Genomic DNA, 21,843 nt, shown 5'->3' with positions numbered 1-21,843 from the left:
TCCCTCTTTTTTAAAATTCTTTTAATTAACTAATTATTTTAAATTTTAATTTTAATTTTATTTCTTCTCTTAATTTTCAAAAATCATTAACTCTTTTTCAAAATTTATTCTCGAATTTCTCCTTCTCTCATCCTATTCTATTCTATTTATTTATTTACTAACACTTCTCTTTATCTCAAGAATCTGAACCTGTCTTCACCCTTGTGTTTGGATTCTTACCTTTTCCTTCTTCTATTCCCTTCTTCTTCTACTAACATAAAGAAATCTCTCTACTGTGGTAAAGAGGATCCCTATTATTATTTTCTGTTCCCTTCTTTTTCATATGAGTAGGAGCAAGGACAAGAACATTCTTGTTGAAGCAGATCCTGAACCTGAAAAGACTCTGAAGAGGAAACTAAGAGAAGCTAAATTACAACAATCCAGAGACAATCTTACAGAAACTTTCGAAAAAGAAGAGGAGATGGTAGCCAAAAATAATAATGCATGGAGGATGCTTGGTGATTACACTACACCTACTTCCAAGTTTGATGGAAGAAGCATCTTAATCCCTGCCATTGGAGCAAACAATTTTGAGCTGAAACCTCAACTAGTTGCTCTACTGCAACAGAACTGCAAGTTCCATGGACTTTCATCAGAAGATCCCTACCAGTTTTTAACTGAGTTTTTGCAGATCTGTGAGATTGTTAAGACTAATGAAGTAGATCCTGAAGTCTACAGGCTCATGCTTTTTCCTTTTGCTATAAGAGACAGAGCTAGAATATGGTTGGATTCCCAACCTGAAGATAGCCTGGACTCCTGGGATAAGCTGGTCGTGGCCTTCTTGGCTAAGTTCTTTCCTCCTCAAAAGCTGAGCAAGCTTAGAGTGGATGTTCAGACCTTCAAACAAAAAGATGGTGAATTCCTCTATGAAGCTTGGGAAAGATACAAGCAGATGACCAAATGGTGTCCTTCTGACATGCTTTCAGAGTGGACCATTTTGGATATATTCTGTTATGGTCTATCTGAATTATCTAAGATGTCACTGGACCATTCTGCAGGTGGATCCATTCACCTAAAGAAAACACCTGTAAAAGCTCAAGAACTCATTGACATGGTTGCAAATAACCAATTCATGTATACTTCTGAGAGGAATTCCGTGAATAATGGGATGCCTCAAAGGAAGGGAGTTCTTGAAATTGATGCTCTGAATGCCATATTGGCTCAGAACAAAATATTGACTCAGCAAGATTTCTCAAAGTCTGAATGGATGGCAAAATGCATCCAACAGTACTAAAGAGGCATCTTCTGAAGAAGAAGCTTATGATCCTGAGAACCCTGCAATAGCAGAGGTAAATTATATGGGTGAACCTTATGGAAACACCTATAATTCATCATGGAGAAATCATCTAAATTTCTCATGGAATGATCAACAAAAGCCTCAATAAGGCTTTAATAATGGTGGAAGAAATAGGCTTGGCAACAGCAAGCCTTATCCATCATCTTCTCAGCAACAGACAGAGAATTCTGAGCAGAGCACTTCTAATTTAGCAAACTTAGTCTCTGATCTGTCTAAGGCCACTTTAAGTTTCATGAGTGAAACAAGGTCCTCCATTAGAAATTTGGAGGCACAAGTGGGCCAGTTGAGTAAGAAAGTCACTGAAACCCCTCCTAGTACTCTCCCAAGCAATACTGAAGAGAATCCAAAAAGAGGGTGCAAGGCCATTGATATAATCAAAATGGCCAAACCTAGAGAGGAAGGGAAGGACGTGAATCTCAATGAGGAAAACCTCATGGGACGTCTCCCAGGCAAGAAGGAGTTCCTTATTGAGGACCTGAAGGAATCTGAGGCTCATATAGAAACCATAGAGATCCCATTAAATCTCCTTCTGCCATTCATGAGCTCTGAAGACTATTCTTCCTCTGAAGAGGATGAAAATGTAACTGGAGAGCAAGTTACTCAATATCTAGGAGCCATCATGAAGCTGAATGCCAAATTGTTTGGTAATGAGACTTGGGAAGATGAACCTCCCTTGCTCATTAATGAACTAGATACATGGATTCAGCAAACATTACCTCAAAAGAGACAAGATCCTGGCAAATTCTTAATACCCTGTACCATAGGCACCATGACCTTTGAGAAGGCTCTGTGTGACCTAGGGTCAGGCATAAATCTTATGCCACTCTCTGTAATGGAGAAGTTGGGGATCATTGAGGTACAGCCTGTCATATTCTCATCACAAATGGCAGACAAGTCAGTAAGACAAGCTTATGGATTGGTAGAGGATGTGATGGTAAAGGTTGAAAGCCTTTACATTCCTGTTGATTTCATAATCTTAGACACTAAGAAGGAGGAGGATGAATGCATCATCCTTGGAAGACCTTTCCTAGCCACAACAGGAGCTGTGATTAATGTTGATAGAGGAGAATTAGTCATTCAATTGAATGGGGACTACCTTGTGTTTAAAACCCAAGGGTGTTCCTCTACAACCATGGAGAGGAAGCATGAAAAGCTTCTCTCAGTGCAGAGTCAAACAAAGCCCCCCACAATCAAACTCTAAGTTTGGTGTTGGGAGGCTACAGCCAACCTCTAAGTTTGGTGTTAAATCCCTACATCCAAACTCTAAGTTTGGTGTTGGGAGTCTACAACATTGACCTGATCACCTGTGAGGCTCCATGAGAACCCACTGTCAAGCTAGTGACATTAAAGGAGCGCTTATTGAGAGGCAACCCAATTTTTATTTATCTAATTTTATTTTTTATTTTATTTCTTCTTTATGTTTTATTAGGTTCATGATCATGTGGAGTCAAAAAATAAATACTAAAATTAAAAACAGAATCAAAAATAGTAGAAGAAAAAGCACACCTTGGAGGAAGAGCTTACTGGCGTTTAAACGCCAGTAAGGAGCATCTGGCTGGCGTTCAACACCAGAACAGAGCATGGATCTGGTGTTGAATGCCAGAAACAAGCAACATCCTAGCGCTTAAACGCCAGGAATACACCCTGAGGAGAGCTGGCGCTGAACGCCAGAAACAAGCATGGAACTGGCGTTCAACGCCAGAAACATGCTGCAAATGGGCGTTGAACGCTCAAAACAAGCATGAAGCTGGCGTTTAACGTCAGAAACAAGCATCAATCTGGCGTTGAATGCCAGGATTGCATGCAAAGGGGATTTTACACGCCTCATTGGTGCAGGGATGTAAATCCTTGACACCTCAGGATTTGTGGACCCCACAGGATCATCTCAGGATCTGTGGACCCCACAGGATCCCCACCTACCTCAACTCACCCTCTCTCTCTCTTTTTCACACAACCCAATAAACACTCTTCCCCAAAACCCTTCACCAATCACCTCAATCTCTCTTCCCCATCACCTCTTCACCACTCACATCCATCCACTCTTCCCCAAAACCCCCCACAAACCACAACCCTCTCTTCTTCACCTTGGCCGAAACTACACACTTCTCCCTTTCCTCCGTATTTTCTTCTTCTTCTTCTTCTTCTTCTTCTTCTTCTTCTTCTTCTTCTTCTTCTTCTTCTTCTTCTTCTTCTTCTTTCTTCTCTTGCTCGAGGGCGAGCAATATTCTAAGTTTGGTGTGGTAAAAGCATAGCTTTTTTGTTTTTCCATAACCATTGATGGCACCTAAGGTCGGAGAAACCTCTAGAAAAGGGAAAGGAAAGACAAAAGCTTCCACCTCCGAGTCATGGGAGATGGAGAGATTCATCTCCAAAGCCCATCAAGACCACTTCTATGAAGTTGTGGCCAAGAAGAAGGTGATCCCCGAGGTCCCTTTCAAGCTCAAGAAAAATGAGTATCCGGAGATCCGACATGAGATCCAAAGAAGAGGTTGGGAAGTTTTGACCAACCCCTTCAACAAGTCAGAATCTTAATGGTTCAAGAGTTCTATGCCAATGCATGGATCACTATGACCCATGATCAAAGTGTGAACCCGAATCCAAAGAATTATCTTACAATGGTTCGGGTGAAATACTTAGATTTTAGTCCGAAAAATGTGAGGTTGGCATTCAACTTGCCCATGATGTAAGGAGATGCACGCCCCTACACTAGAAGGGTCAACTTTGATCAAAGGTTGGACCAAGTTCTTATAGACATATGTGTGGAAGGAGCTCAATGGAAAAGAGACTCCAAAGGCAAGCCAGTTCAATTAAGAAGACTGGACCTCAAGCTTGTGGCTAGAGGATGGTTGGAGTTCATCCAACGCTCCATCATCCCCACTAGCAACCGATCCGAAGTTACTGTGGATCGGGCCATCATGATTCATAGCATCATGAATGGAGAGGAAGTAGAAGTTCATGAAGTCATCTCCCTTGAATTCTACAAATAGCTGAAAAGTCCTCCACCATGGCAAGGCTACTTTTCCTCATCTTATTTGCCATCTATGTTACTCAGCTGGAGTTATCATAGAAGGAGACATCCCCATTGAGGAGGATGAGCCCATCACTAAGAAGAGGATGGAGCAAACAAGAGAGCCCACTCATGGATTCCAAGAGACGCATGAGGAAGCTCATCACCAAGAAATCCCGGAGATGCCTCAAGGGATGCACTTTCCTCCCAACAATTATTGAGAACAACTCAACACTTCTCTAGAAGATTTGAGTTACAATATGGATCAATTAAGGGTGGAACATCAAGAGCACTCCATCATTCTCCATGAAATTAGAGAAGATCAAAGAGCAATGAGGGAGGAGCAAAAAAGGCAAGGAAGAGACATAGAAGAGCTCAAGAACATCATTAGTTCTTCAAAAAGAAAGTTCCACCATCACTAAGGTGGACTCATTCCTTATTCTTAACTCTCTATTTTTCAATTTTTATGCTATATGTTTGTTTATGTTTTGTATCTCTACTTCATGATCATTAGTATGTAGTAACTATGTCTTAAGGCTATAAACAATTCCATGAATCCTTCACCTCTCTTAAATGAAAAATGTTTTAATACAAAAGAACAAGAAGTGCATAAGTTTCAAATTTATCCTTGAATTTAGTTTAATTATATTGATGTGGTGACAATACTTTTTGTTTTCTGAATGAATGCTTGAACAGTGCATATTTTTATCTTGTTGTTTATGAATGTTAAAATTGTTGGCTCTTGAAAGAATGATGAACAAAGAGAAATGCTATTGATAATCTGAAAAATCATGAAATTGATTCTTGAAGCAAGAAAAAGCAGTGAAAAAGCAAAAGCTTGCGGAAAAAAAATTTAGCAGAAAAGAAATATAGAAAGAAAAAGAAAAAAAAGCAAGCAGAAAAAGCCAATAGCCCTTAAAACCAAAAGGCAAGGGTAAAAAGGATCCAAGGCTTTGAGCATCAATGGATAGGAGGCCCCAAGGAAATAAAATCCAGGCCTAAGCGACTAAATCAAGTTGTCCCTAATCATGTGCTTGTGGCATGCAGGTCCAAGTGAAAAGCTTGAGACTGAGTGGTTAAAGTCGTGATCCAAAGCAAAAAGAGTGTGCTTAAGAGCTCTGGACACCTCTAACTAGGGACTTTAGCAAAGCTGAGTCACAATCTAAAAAGGTTCACCCAGTCATATGTCTGTGGCATTTATGTATCCGGTGGTAATACTGGAAAATAAAGTGCTTAGGGCCACGGCCAAGACTCATAAAAGTAGCTGTGTTCAAGAATCAACAAAATTAACTAGGAGAATCAATAACACTATCTGAAATTCTAAGTTCCTAGAGATGCCAATCATTCTAAACTTCAAGGGATAAAGTGAGATGCCAAAACTGTTCAGAAGCAAAAAGCTACAAGTCCCGCTCATCTAGTTAGAACTGATATTCATTGATATTTTGAGATTTATAGTATATTCTCTTCTTTTTATCCTATTTGATTTTCAGTTGCTTGGGGACAAGCAACAATTTAAGTTTGGTGTTGTGATGAGCGGATAATTTATACGCTTTTTGGCATTGTTTTTAGGAAGTTTTTAGTATGATATAGTTAATTTTAGGGATGTTTTCATTAGTTTTTATGCTAAATTCACATTTCTGGACTTTACTATGAGTTTGTGTGTTTTTCTGTAATTTCAGGTATTTTCTGGCTGAAATTGAGGGACCTGAGCAAAACTCTGATAAGAAGGCTGACAAAGGACTGTTGATGCTGTTGGATTCTGACCTCCCTGCACTCGGAATGGATTTTTTGGAGCTACAGAACTTCAAATGGTGCTCTCTCAACTGCGTTGGAAAGTAGACATCTAGAGCTTTCCCGCAATATATGATAGTTCATACTTTATTTGAGATTAGATGACGTAAACGGGCACTCAACGCCAGTTCCATGCTGCATTCTTAAGTTAAACGCCAGAAACACGTCACGAACCAGAGTTGAATGCCAAAAACATGTTACAACTTGGCGTTCAACTACAAAAGAAGCCTCTGCACGTGTAAAGCTCAAGCTCAGCCCAATCACACACCAAGTGGGCCCCGGAAGTGGATTTCTGCATCAATCACTTACTTCTGTAAACCCTAGTAGCTAGTTTAGTATAAATAAGACATTTTACTATTGTATTAACCTTAAAGGGGGACGATCCTGGATTGTATTTTGGATCCGGTGATCACGTTTTGGGGGCTGGCCATTCGGCCATGCCTGGACCTTCATCACTTATGTATTTTCAACGGTGGAGTTTCTACACACCATAGATTAAGGGTGGGAGCTCTGCTATACCTCGAGTTTTAATGCAATTACTACTATTTTCTATTCAATTCAGTTTATTCCTGTTCTAAGATATTCGTTGCACTTCACCATGATGAATGTGATGATCCGTGACACTCATCAACATTCTCACCTATGAACGCGTGACTGACAACCACCTCCGTTCTACCTTAGACCGGGCACATATCTCTTGGATTCCTTAATCAGAATCTTCGTGGTATAAGCTAGAATTGATGGTGGCATTCATGAGAATCCGAAAAGTCTAAACCTTGTCTGTGGTATTCCGAGTAGGATTCAGGGATTGAATGACTATGACGAGCTTCAAACTCACGATTGTTGGGCGTGATGACAAACGCAAAAGAATCAATGGATTCTATTTTGACATGATCGAGAACCGACGGATGATTAGCCGTGCCGTGTGAAGAACTGAAGATTGACGGTTTAGAAGTTATAGTAAACTCTCGTTGTAAGTATAGTTACTAAACCAAGCAATCAACCTTTCTTACAAACGTTTTGGTTGTCACAAGTAACAAACCCTTTTAAAATTGATAACCGAGTATTCAAACCTCGGGTCGTCTTCTCAAGGAATTGCAGGAAGGTATGTTCTTATTATTGGTTATGGGTTTTGTAAATTGGGGTTTTGAAAGTGAGGAACAAGTAAATTAAATGACAAATAAATCGATATAACAATCAATCATGAATAGTTGATAACTCAAGAGCTTCCAGTTAATCAATTAAAGCCAATAATATAAAAAGCTAAATTAAAATCATAAATATCTGGAATACCTCAAATAACATTCATTCAAAGCAGTCAAATCTAACATGAAAAATATTCATAAGTCAATTGGGCAACATAAATCAAACATAAATAAAAGTATTAAAGTATCTCAAAGTAGAAGAGAAATATAAAGTAAAAGAAATATTGAACCTGATGAAGAGTTGAAATCCTAAATCCTTTAAGAGGAATCCTAATCCTAAAACCTAAGAGAGAAGAGAGAACCTCTCCCTCAAAACTACATCTAAATCATGAAAAGTAACTAATTGGCCAGCTCTCTCTTTGAATAAATGGATTCCTCCACTTATAATCCTTTAATCTGTGTTTTCTGGGCTTGAAACTGGACCAAAAAGGGCCCAGAAATCGCTGAGAACGAGATCTATAATTTCTGGTGCGTGGCCTCTGTCACGCATCTGCGTGGCTCACGCGATCGCGTCATGTGAAATTTTTCTTGTCACGCGGTCGCTTCAGTCATGCGCCCGCGTCATATGCGTTTCGCTTGTGACGCGCGATCGCGTCAATCATGCGATCACGTCATTGCCATTTCGTGCTGGCATGCGGCCGCGTCGCCCATGCGATCGCGTCGCTGCCAGTTTCTTCAAAAACTCCATTGATGCTTTCCTTCCATTTTTGCATGTTTCATTTTCATCCTTTAAGTCATTCCTGCCTTAGAAGATCTGAAATTACTCAACACATGAATCGTAGCATCGAATGGCAATAAAAGATAATTAAAATTAATACTTTTAAAGCCTAGAAAATATGTTTTTCATATACATCTCATAATAAGGAAGGGAAGGTAAAACCATGCAATTTCGCATGCATAAGTGGGTAAAGGATTGAATAAAACACTTAAATTCAACACAAATTATATCATAAAATATGGGTTTATCACCGTGACAGAGCATTTGGACATTTTTCACTGAGAGGATGGGATGTAGCCATTGACAACAGTGATGCCCTACATACAGCTTGCCATGGAAAGGAGTAAGAAGGATTGGATGAAAGCAGTAGGAAAGCAGAGATTCAAAAAGAGCACAGCATCTTCATACGCCTATCTGAAATTCCCACCAACGATTTACATAAGTATTTCTATCTTTATTTTATGTTTATTTATAATTATTATTCGAAAACTCCATAACCAATTATTATCCGCCTAACTGAGATTTATAAGATGACCATAGCTTGCTTCATACCAACAATCTCCATGGGATCGACCCTTACTCACGTAAGGTATTACTTGGACGACCCAATGCACTTGCTGGTTAGTTGTGCGAAGTTGTGAAGTTATGTTTGGACTATGGTATCATGCTCCATGTTTTTGGTGCCATTACCAGGGAAAGAACGACCATGAATGCAATTATCAGAAATCACAATTTTGCCTACCAATTACTTGCATGTTTTGCTTGTGTTTGTACAACTGAGAGGTCCCTCATGCTGGTGTTGTTTGACACTGAGGGTTGTTCTTGTTGAGATGGAGTAATGATATGATTAATTTAAAATGATGATTATTGAATGAGATAATTTGAGCTCCCTAGGTAGACGCAGTGAAGTGATTTCACTTGCTCCAGATGAGGATATGAAGTATTGATATAGAATTATTGAGACAGAATAACTGGTGATAGTTTTGTTTATGATTCTGATTCTGATTTGTTGGAGAGTTAGAAAGTTGGGAAGCATGAGGAAGATGAATTAGATTTAGCATTTCCTTATGACAATTGCCTATTCATGGATTAGCGAGAACATAGGATGAATATCTGATGAAAGAAAGTTTAGGATGCTTGGTGAGTTTTTATTACAATGCATTGTTTTTTTTGGCACTTTTACAGTACTGGGAACCCATAGATCGTGGGTTCTCATTCCAGGTCCAAGTGCTTAGAAGTGAGCTGTGGTTCATTTGAGAGATGGCGAAGATCTTTATATTCTCTACTTTATATTTTGCTTAGAATCTCTCCACCTTTATTTTGAAAAGCTTATATTATGTATTAAACTCTTTTGAACTTTCCTATAGAGGTTCTTATGTTTCTTTTGGGAGAGATTAGGAGATACTGTTGTCAACTATTTTCATATTGTACCCTAGCCGGCCTAAACTTCGCGGGTCGCGACTAGTGGCTATTTATTTATGTTATATATCTATATGTTGTCCTTCTCTTGTTCTCCTTAATGCCTTTATCGGTATATCGTTTTTGACTTCACGCTTTATCTTTTAGTTGTCGATACGTGAATGTTACAACCTTCGCGAATTTTTTTTACTCTTTTCAGGCTTCTCGACTAATACTCCTTTCAATTATACTTATAAACTATGTATTAAAAATCTACCTTGAGAGTCATAACACCTTATTATTATTGACTTATGACTCGAGTATAAGGATTTGAATATTAGGGTGTTACAATACAGGTATGTCTCATCAACCGAAATTCTTTAGCACGTGCAAATAATCAAGACGGAATATACGTAAAATCACATGTGAATTTCACTCAAATATTGCTCTCCCTTACCACTTCTAATTATCCCATTCGGATAAAATATCACAAAAAACTTATTATTAGCCATGGTACGGAGAATAAAGAGAGAAAAAGTTCAAATTAATAGAATTAGTATAGTGTGATGAGTTAAGAACACACCTAGATATACATACATGTATCCTAGATACTGAGACACTGAGAGTTATGAATATATACATATTTCGAGTATTGAGATACAAAGATGTGCAAATACATATATTTCAGGTACCCAATTTATGAATAAATGTGTAGTTTGTATGTATTTCTGATGCAATCGATTTATTTGTTTTCAAACACTGTTATTTATCCAGAATACGGAGTCACAAATTATGTTTTTTTATGATTTTTGTGTCTCAGTACCCAACATGTAACACAATATTTAAATTAGTAAATACTCTATAAATTATATATTTTGATAAATATTAAATTTATTTAATTTAAATAAAAAAGACCTTTTATGTTTAATTTTATTCTTCTAGTTTATACCATATTTAAATATTCATTACATTATAAAATATATGTAGTACGATGAATATTATTTATTTTAAAGTTAAATAATACTAGTATACTAATATGCATCTACATGTGTATTTATTAAATTTGTATAAAAAATTTAATTAATAAGCAAGTTAATGAGTATTGGGAAAAAATATTCGTTATACTATAAAATATAAATATATTAATGAGTTAATAAAAAAAATTAATGAGTACTATAAAAAAAATTAATAAATACTTATTTTATTGTACTCATTATTATTGTATAGTTTTATAGTGTAATAAATATTTACCTATAATATAAAATGAAGGAATAAAAATAAATAATAAAAAAATAAAGATGTAGAATAGAGTAAGGTTTGAATTCAACCTAACCCTACTCGCGGCTTAAGATTTTTATATAAATTCAATCCTATTTTATTTACAGGTTAAGAATATTCCAATCTTAACTCTACCCGTTTTTAATTGCTTAGCTTTGCGAAATTAGTCAAAAATAATAAACTGATAACATATATAATTGCTGAAACAAATAACTGTGAAAATATTTATGTTGTTATAATGCTATGTGACGGATTCAGAAAGTTTAGTATGGAGGGGACGAATTTTAAATAATTTTTTTTCATTCCATAAAAATAATTAACGTATAGTTATTAGAGTTAATTTTTTAAAAAATTTATCAAATAAAATATAATTATAAATTTTTTTCATAATTTTATTTTTAATATGATAGTTACATAAAAAAATATAACAATATCAATAGTGCATTATAAAATTATAAAGTACAATAATTTATAGCGTGTTTAGTTAAAAATTATCACATATTTTATTAATTAAAATTAATTCTTTCAAAAATTTTAAAAAATTTGATGATCACATATCTTATTAATTAAAATTAATTCTTTAAAAAATTTTTAAAAATTTGAAAATAAATGATAAATTATTAATTATTTGAAAGAAACAATACCTTTATAGAATACAAGATATAAGATATTTTTATAAAAGTTTTTTTTCAACAACGTAAATTCAGAAGAAAAATAAGTATTTTTTATAAGAAAAGATTATCTAAAGTACATAATGTGATTACCAAAATATAACTACATAAGTTATTATTAATATAATAATATAAATTTTAAATATGTTAATATAAAATAAACAAATATTTTTTTTAAAATAAATATAGAGATTATTATATAAAAGCTAATTTGAAAGTTATAAAGACTTGAGGGTATGATATTAAATTAGTTAAGTGAAAAATATTAGTGAATTAAACAATTAAGACATAAATCTATCACATAGTGAAAAATAATACATATAAAACTATTAAATTACTATTTTTTTAAGTACATATCTCATATATAAGTACAGTTTCTTAAAATTTAGGGGGTTGATGCCACTACTCAATTTCTAAAAATTTTGGGAGGAAGGGCCGAGGCCACTACTCACCCCCCTCTAAGTCCGTCCTTGGCTATGTTACAAAGTGTTTTAAATTGGTATTATTTTTTAAATGATCATCTAATATATTTACTTTGCTGTAGTTATAGACTTGTAGTATATGATCTAATTTTAATGCATTTGAATGATGACTCTGCTATTATTATTTGCACTAAAATACATCATGAGTAGACTACTAATACTAAATAAAATAAAACATAAGATATATATATATATATTATATTTTATTTCATTTAGTATTAGACTATTAGTATCCTATTCACTGTGTATTTTAGTGTCAAGATATCAAATAGAATTATTAATTTAGTTTAAAGAGATAAAAAAAATTAAATTTGTTATTACTCAAAAATTTTTTACTATATATCAAATAACCTATGTCTCCTTGCTAGACAAGAATAAGGAATACCACCAAGCTAGCATGTTTATTTAGAAATTTATGTGCTAATTATTTTATATATTATATACATATACAACTAAATTATTTTATATTTATTTAATTTAATTTTTGTTTTATACTCATTTTTTTAATTCTTTAAAATTTATAGAATTATTAAAATAAGTATTAAATATTTTAATATTTACATTTACATATTAAAATGTTAGTAAAGATATTTATTTTAAATTTTTTAAAGTATTGAGTTAGTAGGTCTTCGAAGATTTCGACTTAAGACTAATTAGTAGGACATTTAAACATCACCACTAAATTTCACATGAAAAATTAATGGGAGACGTAATGTGTTTATCGTTTGTTATCTTGAAGGACTAAATTGATATTTTATTTTTTTTCAAGGGCTAATTAATTTGAAGTAAAAAATTTTAAGGATGGACATAATTGTCACTTTATTCAATTTTTTTTATTTTATATTTTTTATTTACGCACGACCAGTTCTATCGATTCAACCAGTGATCCACCAGTTAAACTAATAACCCAATAACCCAATAACCTTACCAGTTCGATCACCGGTTCGATTTTGACAACTATGCTTCTTCATCCTATCTCCATCCATCTCCAAAAACACAACACAACAGAATTGCAATTTGATTCTAATTAATTAACAAATAAAAACGACAGAATCTGCTTCCACAATGCACTAACCCTAACTCCCATCAAATTCACAATTCAATCGTCATCTTCTTTTTCTTGCCTTTTTGAGCAGATCTAGTCCCTTTCCGCGAACAGGCGATGGCATCGAAGGCCGTGGCCGTGGCAGCTGAGAAGGTTGGTAGGGCGGCGCGCCGTCAGGCCGTTACCTTAACGGACACCGCCGCCTCCCGTGTACGGCAGCTTCTTGAACAGCGCCAGAGGTCCTTCCTCAAGCTCGGTGTCAAGGCTCGCGGTTGTAACGGCTTATCCTACACTCTCAACTATGCAGGTTTTTCCCCTTCCTTTTCCTTTTTTTATACGATTATTTTTGTGTTATATACTTATGGTATAGGCGTAGCATGATCATGTAGCTTCGGGTTAGGATTACGGTTACAGTTTTCTTATTTATGTGGTTTATTTTGCCATGTTAACTTTCATTTGTGAAAGAGAGGCGTATTTCAATTTCTTTGCATGTATGAATCCAATAATATCCTATTTGTTTGTATGCCAGAATTTTCCTATTTCCTTGAGAAGCTTTTTCCTATTTGGTTGCACTAGATCTTGTTGACGCTCAATGTCATAAAATTGCTCAATTTGTTTTCTTCCGAGCTAACACTTTTTGGTGATTGAAACGGATTTATGATGAAAATGAATTAAGCTTGAAGCTCTTCGTCGAGGAATTAGGAACTAGCATGAACAATGAAACAATTGATGACCATAAAGAGGTTAAGAAACGATAGATATCATTATTCCACTAGGTTGAGTTGCTATATGGATCAATCTACACTGCTGACCTCTATCAAAATATTGCTAATTCATGTGTTATCTCTTTCCAATACATCATTGCATCGTCATGTCATGTTAAACGTGCATAAGTTACATTTGTATACTATGTTATGTTAAGGAGCTATTGCTTCAAGTAACTCCCATATGACTGCAAAAGCATGCCTTGGGGTACTAATGGTGCAACCATGTGTGTTATTATCTTAAATCTGATGTCCCAAATATGAGAAACATTGAAAAAGTTTACTTTGGGGCTACCTAGAGATGAGTGCATTTTGACTTTTTGACCTTAGTTTTGGTTTGACAGATGAAAAGGGGAAGTTTGATGAGTTGGTTGAGGATAAAGGTGTCAAGATACTGATTGATCCAAAGGCCCTTATGCATGTCATCGGAACAAAGATGGATTTTGTAGATGACAAACTCAGGTAAATGTTATATCCCTCTCCCCCTTCCCTCCTTTTTTTTTTTTTTGCTTATTGTATTGTGGTAAAGAAATACTTTTCGAAGCAATTTTATATATTGGGAAAATATGCAGTTACAGAAACAAACATCTTAAGACCATTGTATTAAAACTGCACATTGGGTTGTGAATTTTTGGCCATATTTAGTCTTGATAAGTTATACCTTGTGTTAGTTTCTTTTGGATGGAAGAGTTCATCCTCTCACCAAGTTTCTTTGTTTACATTTCAATTCATACTGTGGTTGTCTAAACTTGGAAATAGCAGGTTCCTCAATGATATCTGATTTCTGAAGAGCAAAATTAAATTTAATATATTGTTATTGTTGATGATCATGAATGTGATAATTAATTGTTTAGAATCTTGTAGAATTACTTAGAAAGTAAGCTAGTTAAATTCAATTTGGAATTGTTCTCTTATGCATGTTTTTAGAGACTTTGACAAAGGAGACATTAGGTCTTTGAAAATATTTGAAGAAAAGGTTGTATAGACAGCCGATATCAGTTAATATACTCTGAATTTCTTCTTCCCTCGAAGTTTTTTTTTTCCCGTGATGTTGCAACTAATATCGTATTGTAGTTTTCTTGCCATTTCCCTGCCATTGCACAATGCTAATGCCACCCACTAAGTTCGTGCGTCGCCGTTAACTTACTGATTATAGATACATGTAGACTACCTGTGTCTAGCAAACTTCATGCTTTCACCTCACAACAGTATATTTAGTAAATTTTGATCAACTTGTGAGTGACTATTTATTCCCTCTCGCACCAATGAATAAATTTGCTTCTTACTTACTTTTGTTGTTTATCTATATTACTGGATATGTATGTTCTGCTTGATTTTGTTACTTTCTGTGACTCCCCTTTTCCTCAACTTAACTTTGTGATGATAATGATAATTATAGTATTAATAACTGCTGCCTTCTTTCGTTGTTTGTTTATCAAAATAATTATATTTTTTATTTTTTATTTTTTTTTTCAGATCAGAGTTTATTTTTGTCAATCCAAACTCCAAAGGCCAGTGTGGTTGCGGTGAATCTTTCATGACATCAAGTAGTGGAGGAGCTAAGCCATGAAATGGTTGCAATTATTGTTTGATGATTTTAATCGGTGAACATACCTGTACAATTAATGGATTTCAATAATTTTGCCTGGGGAAACGAGGAAATGAAAGCTTTTGGTGCTCGAACTACTGGATAGTGAATTTTGAAATAGTTTCATTACACGGTTCGCTGAAGCTAATGGTAATAACTAATAAGGGCTTAGGACAACAACTAATTTGTATTATCGCAACATTTATTCTGATGATTCCGATTTCCAATGTAAATTATGGAATTTGTATAGTGTGTACTTTGTAAAACAATATCATTTAAATAAAAGTAAAATATACACCATTCTTATATCTTTATTTGGATTTGAATCATCTAAAGTTTGAATTTTACTTTAGAGAGTAAAGTGTGATTTCTCACTATTGATTTCATAGGTGGGATCAAGAATAAATATGAAAGAGAAACTATTCAATGATAGAAGATCACAATTCACTCCCTTTCCTGCCATTTGTATAATTACAAACTTAACATTTTCCTCTGTTTTTCAAAGTCAGACCTACATTACCCTCAAACAAGAATAAGCTACAATCAAACTTTAATGTATATTCTTGTAATCAAGATAATACATAAATTTTAGAGTTGAAAGTGGTGTGTCACAGAATCTCTTGTATCTTTAGCCTTACCATTGGGTACCTAATTTGGCCATAAAGACATCATCACCACCTGTTTCTATAGTTTCTATTTAGATATGCACAATTAATAATTCTTGTAAAGTAAATGAGTTACTTCACATCTGTTAAGCACTTCATATATACGGTGCAAAAGAAAACTAAAGTTCTACTTGTCTTCCATAACTAAATTTCTGCTCGTCTCTTTTTGGTGACTTCGGACTCTCGAGATTTCAGCTTAACAAGCCTAGAAATAAACATTTGACAATATATACATATAGATAAGTATTTTTTTTTTATACATATAGATAAGTATTTTTAAAGTATGTCTAAGAATTATTTTCAGAAATTTCTTTTTTTGGAATATAATATCTAAGCTTTAAACAGAAGCCCTCTAAAGTTGTTTTGGTTTTTTGTAGGGCAGTCATAATAAGATGCAGTATATTGGTTTCACAATTTTGATTGGATTTCAATACCGCAATCAAAAGGCAAATTATAATCTCAAGTAAACTTTATGCGTGATATGGGGAATCAAGAATAATTTGGCACTTCCATCAAGTAAAATTAGCTAATAAGACCAATTCAATTAGTATACTTTGAAAAAGATTCTTGGTAATTTACCACCAAAGTTGCAAACTACCCGAGTAAAATACTAAAAGACATCATATTGGATATTCCTGTTCCAAAATTACAATATACTCTGTGCTTAATGCTTACAATGATCATTGCAGACACCCCAGAATTATAGTACCCTTTATCCTTCACCAAAATGCAAGCCTACGTTATATATGTACTAATACTCAACAAGTATATCCAAAAAGCAAACTTCAAAGTTAATCTTCCATGTCTCCTTCCTACATAGCATGTAAATTTGCATAAAAACTTGAAAGAGAGTTTTATGATAATCTTTTGATACAACTAGTTAGCCTCAGCTACCAGTCTCATGGCATTCCTCTGGTCCTTCCAGTAACTAGAACCATTTGCATCACTTAACTTTCCTATTTGCCAAAGTATTATCCTTTTACTTTTAATGAAATATATATATACATGTTTACAAACTTGTAGTTAGTGTTTTGTTTTCACTATTTTAACAACTTCACAAACGAATTTGAATATGAGAAATAGAATCCATTACTCTTTAAACGAAACAATTCTTTATGGCTATGTGGAGTTAATTTAGTAAAACATGTAATATGATGGTTTTCAGTGGCTAAGAGAAGGGGGTTGAATCTTAGCCCCTTTTTTTCACTTCTAAACACTTGTTAGTCTTTGAAACAATTTCTAGATACTTTTTTATTTTTGTCTCGTCCCTAGCCACGAGACTTTTATTTTTGTCTCGTCACTTGACACGAGATATTTTTTGATTTTATCTCCTGTGCAGTAGAAACAGAAATGGAGTAGAAGAGAGAGAATATTACACCCAGATATATCCTGGTTCAGCTGCTAAATGCAGTGCAGCCTACATCCAGTCTCCATCACAAAGATGATAGAATTTCACTATAATCATTCTTAATTACAAACACCAATTCTCCCTATAAACTACCCTTCCTATCTGGGACAAGTCCAGAATCTAATCTCAAACTGAACTTGACTTGGTCACTGCCAAGATTTCAACTTGTAAAGTGCTAACCCAACTTACAAGGGAATTTCCACAGAATCATGAAACACAACACAGATGTACAAAGGAACTCTAAGGACATCTATGACTTTTTCTTTTAATTTTGCACTCTCTGTCTTTTTCCGCTCTATGGCTTTTTTATACAAACCTCACTTGTTTGTCTTTTTCCATGAGACTCAAGACATGACAAAATTAAACAGAAAAATACAAAACAGAATACATTGAAGGAGAAGAACTTCTGTTAGCTCAGGTAGCTCTGAGAGCTCTGTGCCTTGCACTCTCACCCTTTCTCCTTGTTTCAAGCCCTGACTATTCACCCTATTTATAGAGGGAGAAGCCTCCACGGTTGAAACCAAAAGAACCCAGCTAATCTTCTTCTTCTTCTTCATGCAAACCGGTTCGGCCAGAGAGAGGAGAAGTAACCGAATACAATAACCAACATGCAATTACCTCTAGTCCTTCCTTGGTCACCAATCTTCATCAATCCGAGCCCTTCATTTTTTCTTGCTCTCCAAGATGAACTTCTGGCCCTTGATGCTTCATGATGATAATAGCTTCATCTGCTCCTATCTCTGCCGCTTCCATCATGTAGCCACTGTAGCTACCTCCTGTGGTGGTTGAGCAAGATTAGAGACAAGACATCTCCAAGGATCTTCTCCTTGCTGGCCGAGATCTTCTTCTTTCTTTTTGGGTATGAAGAGCTCGAGATTACCTCACCAAATCTTACCATCTTTGGTGAAAATCTCAGCCACTACATACTTTATGTTTTCTTTTTCTTGCTGCCATCATCACAATGGCTTCTTTCTTGCAACTAGCGTCTCTGTGATTTTTACTGATAGCTTGTTTCATCCCTCCTTTCCTGCGAGACAAGACCGAAAGAAAGAGGAGAGAGAACAGAGAAAAACTTGCAATGTAATTAAAGAAGAAAATGAAAATGAGTTAGCTTTACATTACCCATGCCTAGCCTCTGCTTCCTTCTTCAGATTACTTGCTTCTACCATCTTCTTCTCTGACAGTGAGATGACCGAATGCAAAGAGAGAGAAGAGAGAGTAGAAAGAAAAGCAAAGCTATGGAAGCAATGAATGTTGTCAATTAAAATCAAATTCCCATGTTTTTGCCTTGTAATGTGCCCAACTCAATAAATGCCATCAAATTAGATTTTTTCTTTCCATATACCAAGGCATTCATTAAATCCATATTCAAAATTTGAATTCCAACCATAGAATGAGTTGGTGTCCGTGGGAAGCATTCATCTTTTGCTTTCTCTTTATTTTCAATTTTGGACCTAACCCTTGTTGGTCTTGCAAGAATTTTAATTGGGCTTGCTTCTTAAATTTTTGGCCCAATTATCATTTTAATAAATCAGCCACTTATATTAATATTTTGCACAAAGGCTGATTATTTTTGTCAATCAAATTGGGCTTCATGCATTCTTTTGTACCCATTGATGAAATCTGCATATAACAAAATTATTAATTAATAAGTGTGGATTAAAAATCAAATTAATAATTTTGTAATTAATTATTTTAATAATATTTGATCATCATCAAATTAATTTAGAGTTTTCCAAACTCATTAATCTCCCCCTTAATGACAAACATTATTAAAGCTGAATTGAAAAGGATTTGGATTAGAAAACTCCCTTGATGATTTGGCCAAATCCTCCCCCTTTCAGTTGTTCAAAATGCTCCCCCTTTCAATTGTTCAAAATACTCCCCCTTAATATGTGCCTGATTAACACAATATTCAAGAAAGCAAAAACTGTGTACAAGCTCCAAAGGATTCCTAAAAGATAAAAATTTCAAGAATTTAGATCCTTTAAGAACGAGCCATATTTTCACAAGAAAATATTTTTCAAACACCTTAATAAAATACCATATTTCAGTCAGCACACATGCATTTGAGCAAATGATTTTATCAATGACAATCAAAGCTTAAGTCAATTAATCCACTAACACAAAGTGCTCAAAACAGAGCCAGATCAGAGCATAAAACAGAGCAAGACAGGGCAACAAATTATACAAAGTAAAACAAGTTAATGAAACATAACAGTTTCAATTCAGCCCTTTTTCTCTTCTTCTCCTTTTGTCATCAAGGAGGGACTCTGCAAAAAAATAGAGAAAAAGCAATGCAATCCATAATAATTCAAGCATAAAACAAAATAGCATCAAGTTAAGTTTAGTACAGTTATCCAAGACAAATGAAAATAGTTCTCCTGAGTCAAATACACATAGAGCAAAATAATAAAGCATTCAGCAGCAGCAACAGGTAACCAAAACTCAATATGTTCAAAAATATTTCCTGCCAAACAATTCAATCAAGCAAAAATATCCAGCAACATAAAGTTCAGCCAATATATCAGATCAAATAAAATTGGTAGGCAATAAATATCAGAAAATTCAGAGTAACATTAGATCAGTCACCCTCTTTCTCTACTATCCTCCCCTATTAAGATATGATGTGATAATTTCCAAAAATTATTATTATTATTATTATCATTATTATTATTATTATTATTATTTTTCTATTCGGCCCAATAAGAAAACTTGTATCACAAAATTATTAATTAACATATGTTAAATGAAAATCAAATTAATAATTTTATAATTAATTATTTCAATAATGTTTGTTCATCATCAAATTTAAAATAAGAGTTTTCCAAATTCATCAATCTCCCCCTTGATGACAAACATTATTAAAAATTGAAATGGAAAGAAATTAAAGATTAGAGTATAGAGTACTCCGTTTGAATATTTGAATTTCTCCCCGCTTTTAAATTGTCACATGGCTCCCCTTTAATATATGATATTTTACCAAGGGAAGTTTCAACCTGTAACAATTTTATCAAGTCTAAGACAACAATGTTATTCAACATATAAAAGATTTATAAGCAAAATTGAATGATAATAAAAACTCATTTGTTATCAATAATTTGATTTTCTGCTCAAACTCACAACATAGTTAATCAAAATATGATGAAGAACTCAAACGAGCCAGAGTCATGGAGTGGATAAAAGAAATTGGTTAGGCCCATGATCATTAATATTAGAATCAGTCTCCTCCTGTATCAGTGCCAGTTCATCACGTCCTCAATTTTGTCTCCTGATTTTCTACGAGACAAAAACAAATAGAATCAAAAAATTCACAAATTCTCAACAGAACTTAATTCTATCATTCCCAAACTATTTCTCAAGGTGCAGAATCTATCTTCATAGAGGGGCTTAGTGAAAATATCCGCAAGTTGATCTTCGGATTTTACAAATTGAATATCAATAGTTCCCTTTTGCACATGTTCTCTAATGAAATGATATTTTATTTCAATGTGCTTTGTTCTTGAGTGCAAAATAGATTTTTTTGAAATATTTATGGCACTCGTGTTGTCACAGAACAAGGGTATACTATTGATCTTTAATTTGTAATCCTCTAATTGTGTTTTTAACCATATTAATTGTGAACAACAAGTAGAGGCAGGATATATTCAGCTTCGACAGTGGATAGAGCTACTATGGCTTGTTTCTTGCTTGACCACATGTTGAGTGAGCTTCCAAGGAAGCAACACATGCCTGATGTGCTTCTTCTATCCACCTGATCTCCCGCATAATCTGCATCACAAAATCCTACTGCACAAAACTCATCTTATTTTGGGTACTATAAACCATAATTACTAGTTCCCTTAATGTACATAATGATGTGCTTAATGGCTGAAAGATGGGATTCTTTTGGGTGAGATTGAAACCTTGAACATACACCCACACTTTGAACAATATCCGGTCTAGAGGAGGTAAGATACATGAGTGAACCTATCATTCCTCTATACCTTGTTTCATCCACATCTTTCCCATCATCATCCTTTTCAAGTTTAGTATTTGGATGCATTGGAGTTCCCATTGGTTTGGAATTTTCTAGGCCAAATTTTTTGATTAATTCTTTAGCGTACTTTCCTTGGTGAATAAAAGTACCACTAGGAGTTTGTTTAATTTGGAGACCAAGAAAGAAAGTTAGCTCTCCCATTAAACTCATTTCAAACTCACTAGTCATGAGTTTTTCAAACTCTTCACACAAAGACTCATTGGCCGATCCAAACACAATGTCATCAACATAGACTTGAACTAGGAGGATATCATCATTAGATGCTTTAATAAATAAAGTAGTGTCGGTGGTACCCCTTTGAAATTGATTTTCCAACAAGAAGGCACTAAACCTTTCATACCAAACTCTTGGAGCTTGCCTAAGGCCATAAAGGGCCTTTGATAGTTTGAAAATATGATTTGGAAAATCTTTATGTTCAAAACTGGGGGTTGAGCCACATACACTTCTT

General features: G+C 34.5%; 1 protein-coding gene and 1 non-coding gene across 2 annotated transcripts; one reads left to right on the top strand and one right to left on the bottom strand.

Moving 5' to 3' along the window:
• Positions 1–853: 853 nt before the first annotated feature.
• On the bottom strand, positions 854–961 carry LOC127740353 (small nucleolar RNA R71). The gene has a single exon (XR_008001031.1). It is a non-coding gene; the product is annotated as a small nucleolar RNA R71 (small nucleolar RNA).
• An 11,892-nt stretch (positions 962–12,853) lies between these two features.
• On the top strand, positions 12,854–15,597 carry LOC107493979 (iron-sulfur assembly protein IscA-like 1, mitochondrial). Its single transcript, XM_016115018.3, has 3 exons — positions 12,854–13,238; positions 14,040–14,157; positions 15,172–15,597. The coding sequence occupies exons 1-3, from the start codon at positions 13,049–13,051 to the stop codon at positions 15,263–15,265; spliced, it is 402 nt and encodes a 133-aa protein (XP_015970504.1). The 5' UTR covers positions 12,854–13,048; the 3' UTR covers positions 15,266–15,597.
• The last annotated feature ends 6,246 nt before the right edge of the window (positions 15,598–21,843 follow it).

Source organism: Arachis duranensis, chromosome 6 (genome assembly GCF_000817695.3).
Source record: "Arachis duranensis cultivar V14167 chromosome 6, aradu.V14167.gnm2.J7QH, whole genome shotgun sequence".
Classification (NCBI taxonomy): domain Eukaryota; kingdom Viridiplantae; phylum Streptophyta; class Magnoliopsida; order Fabales; family Fabaceae; genus Arachis; species Arachis duranensis.
The sequence above is the reverse complement of the archived record's forward strand: the minus strand, read 5'-3'. Positions and strand labels throughout refer to the sequence as shown.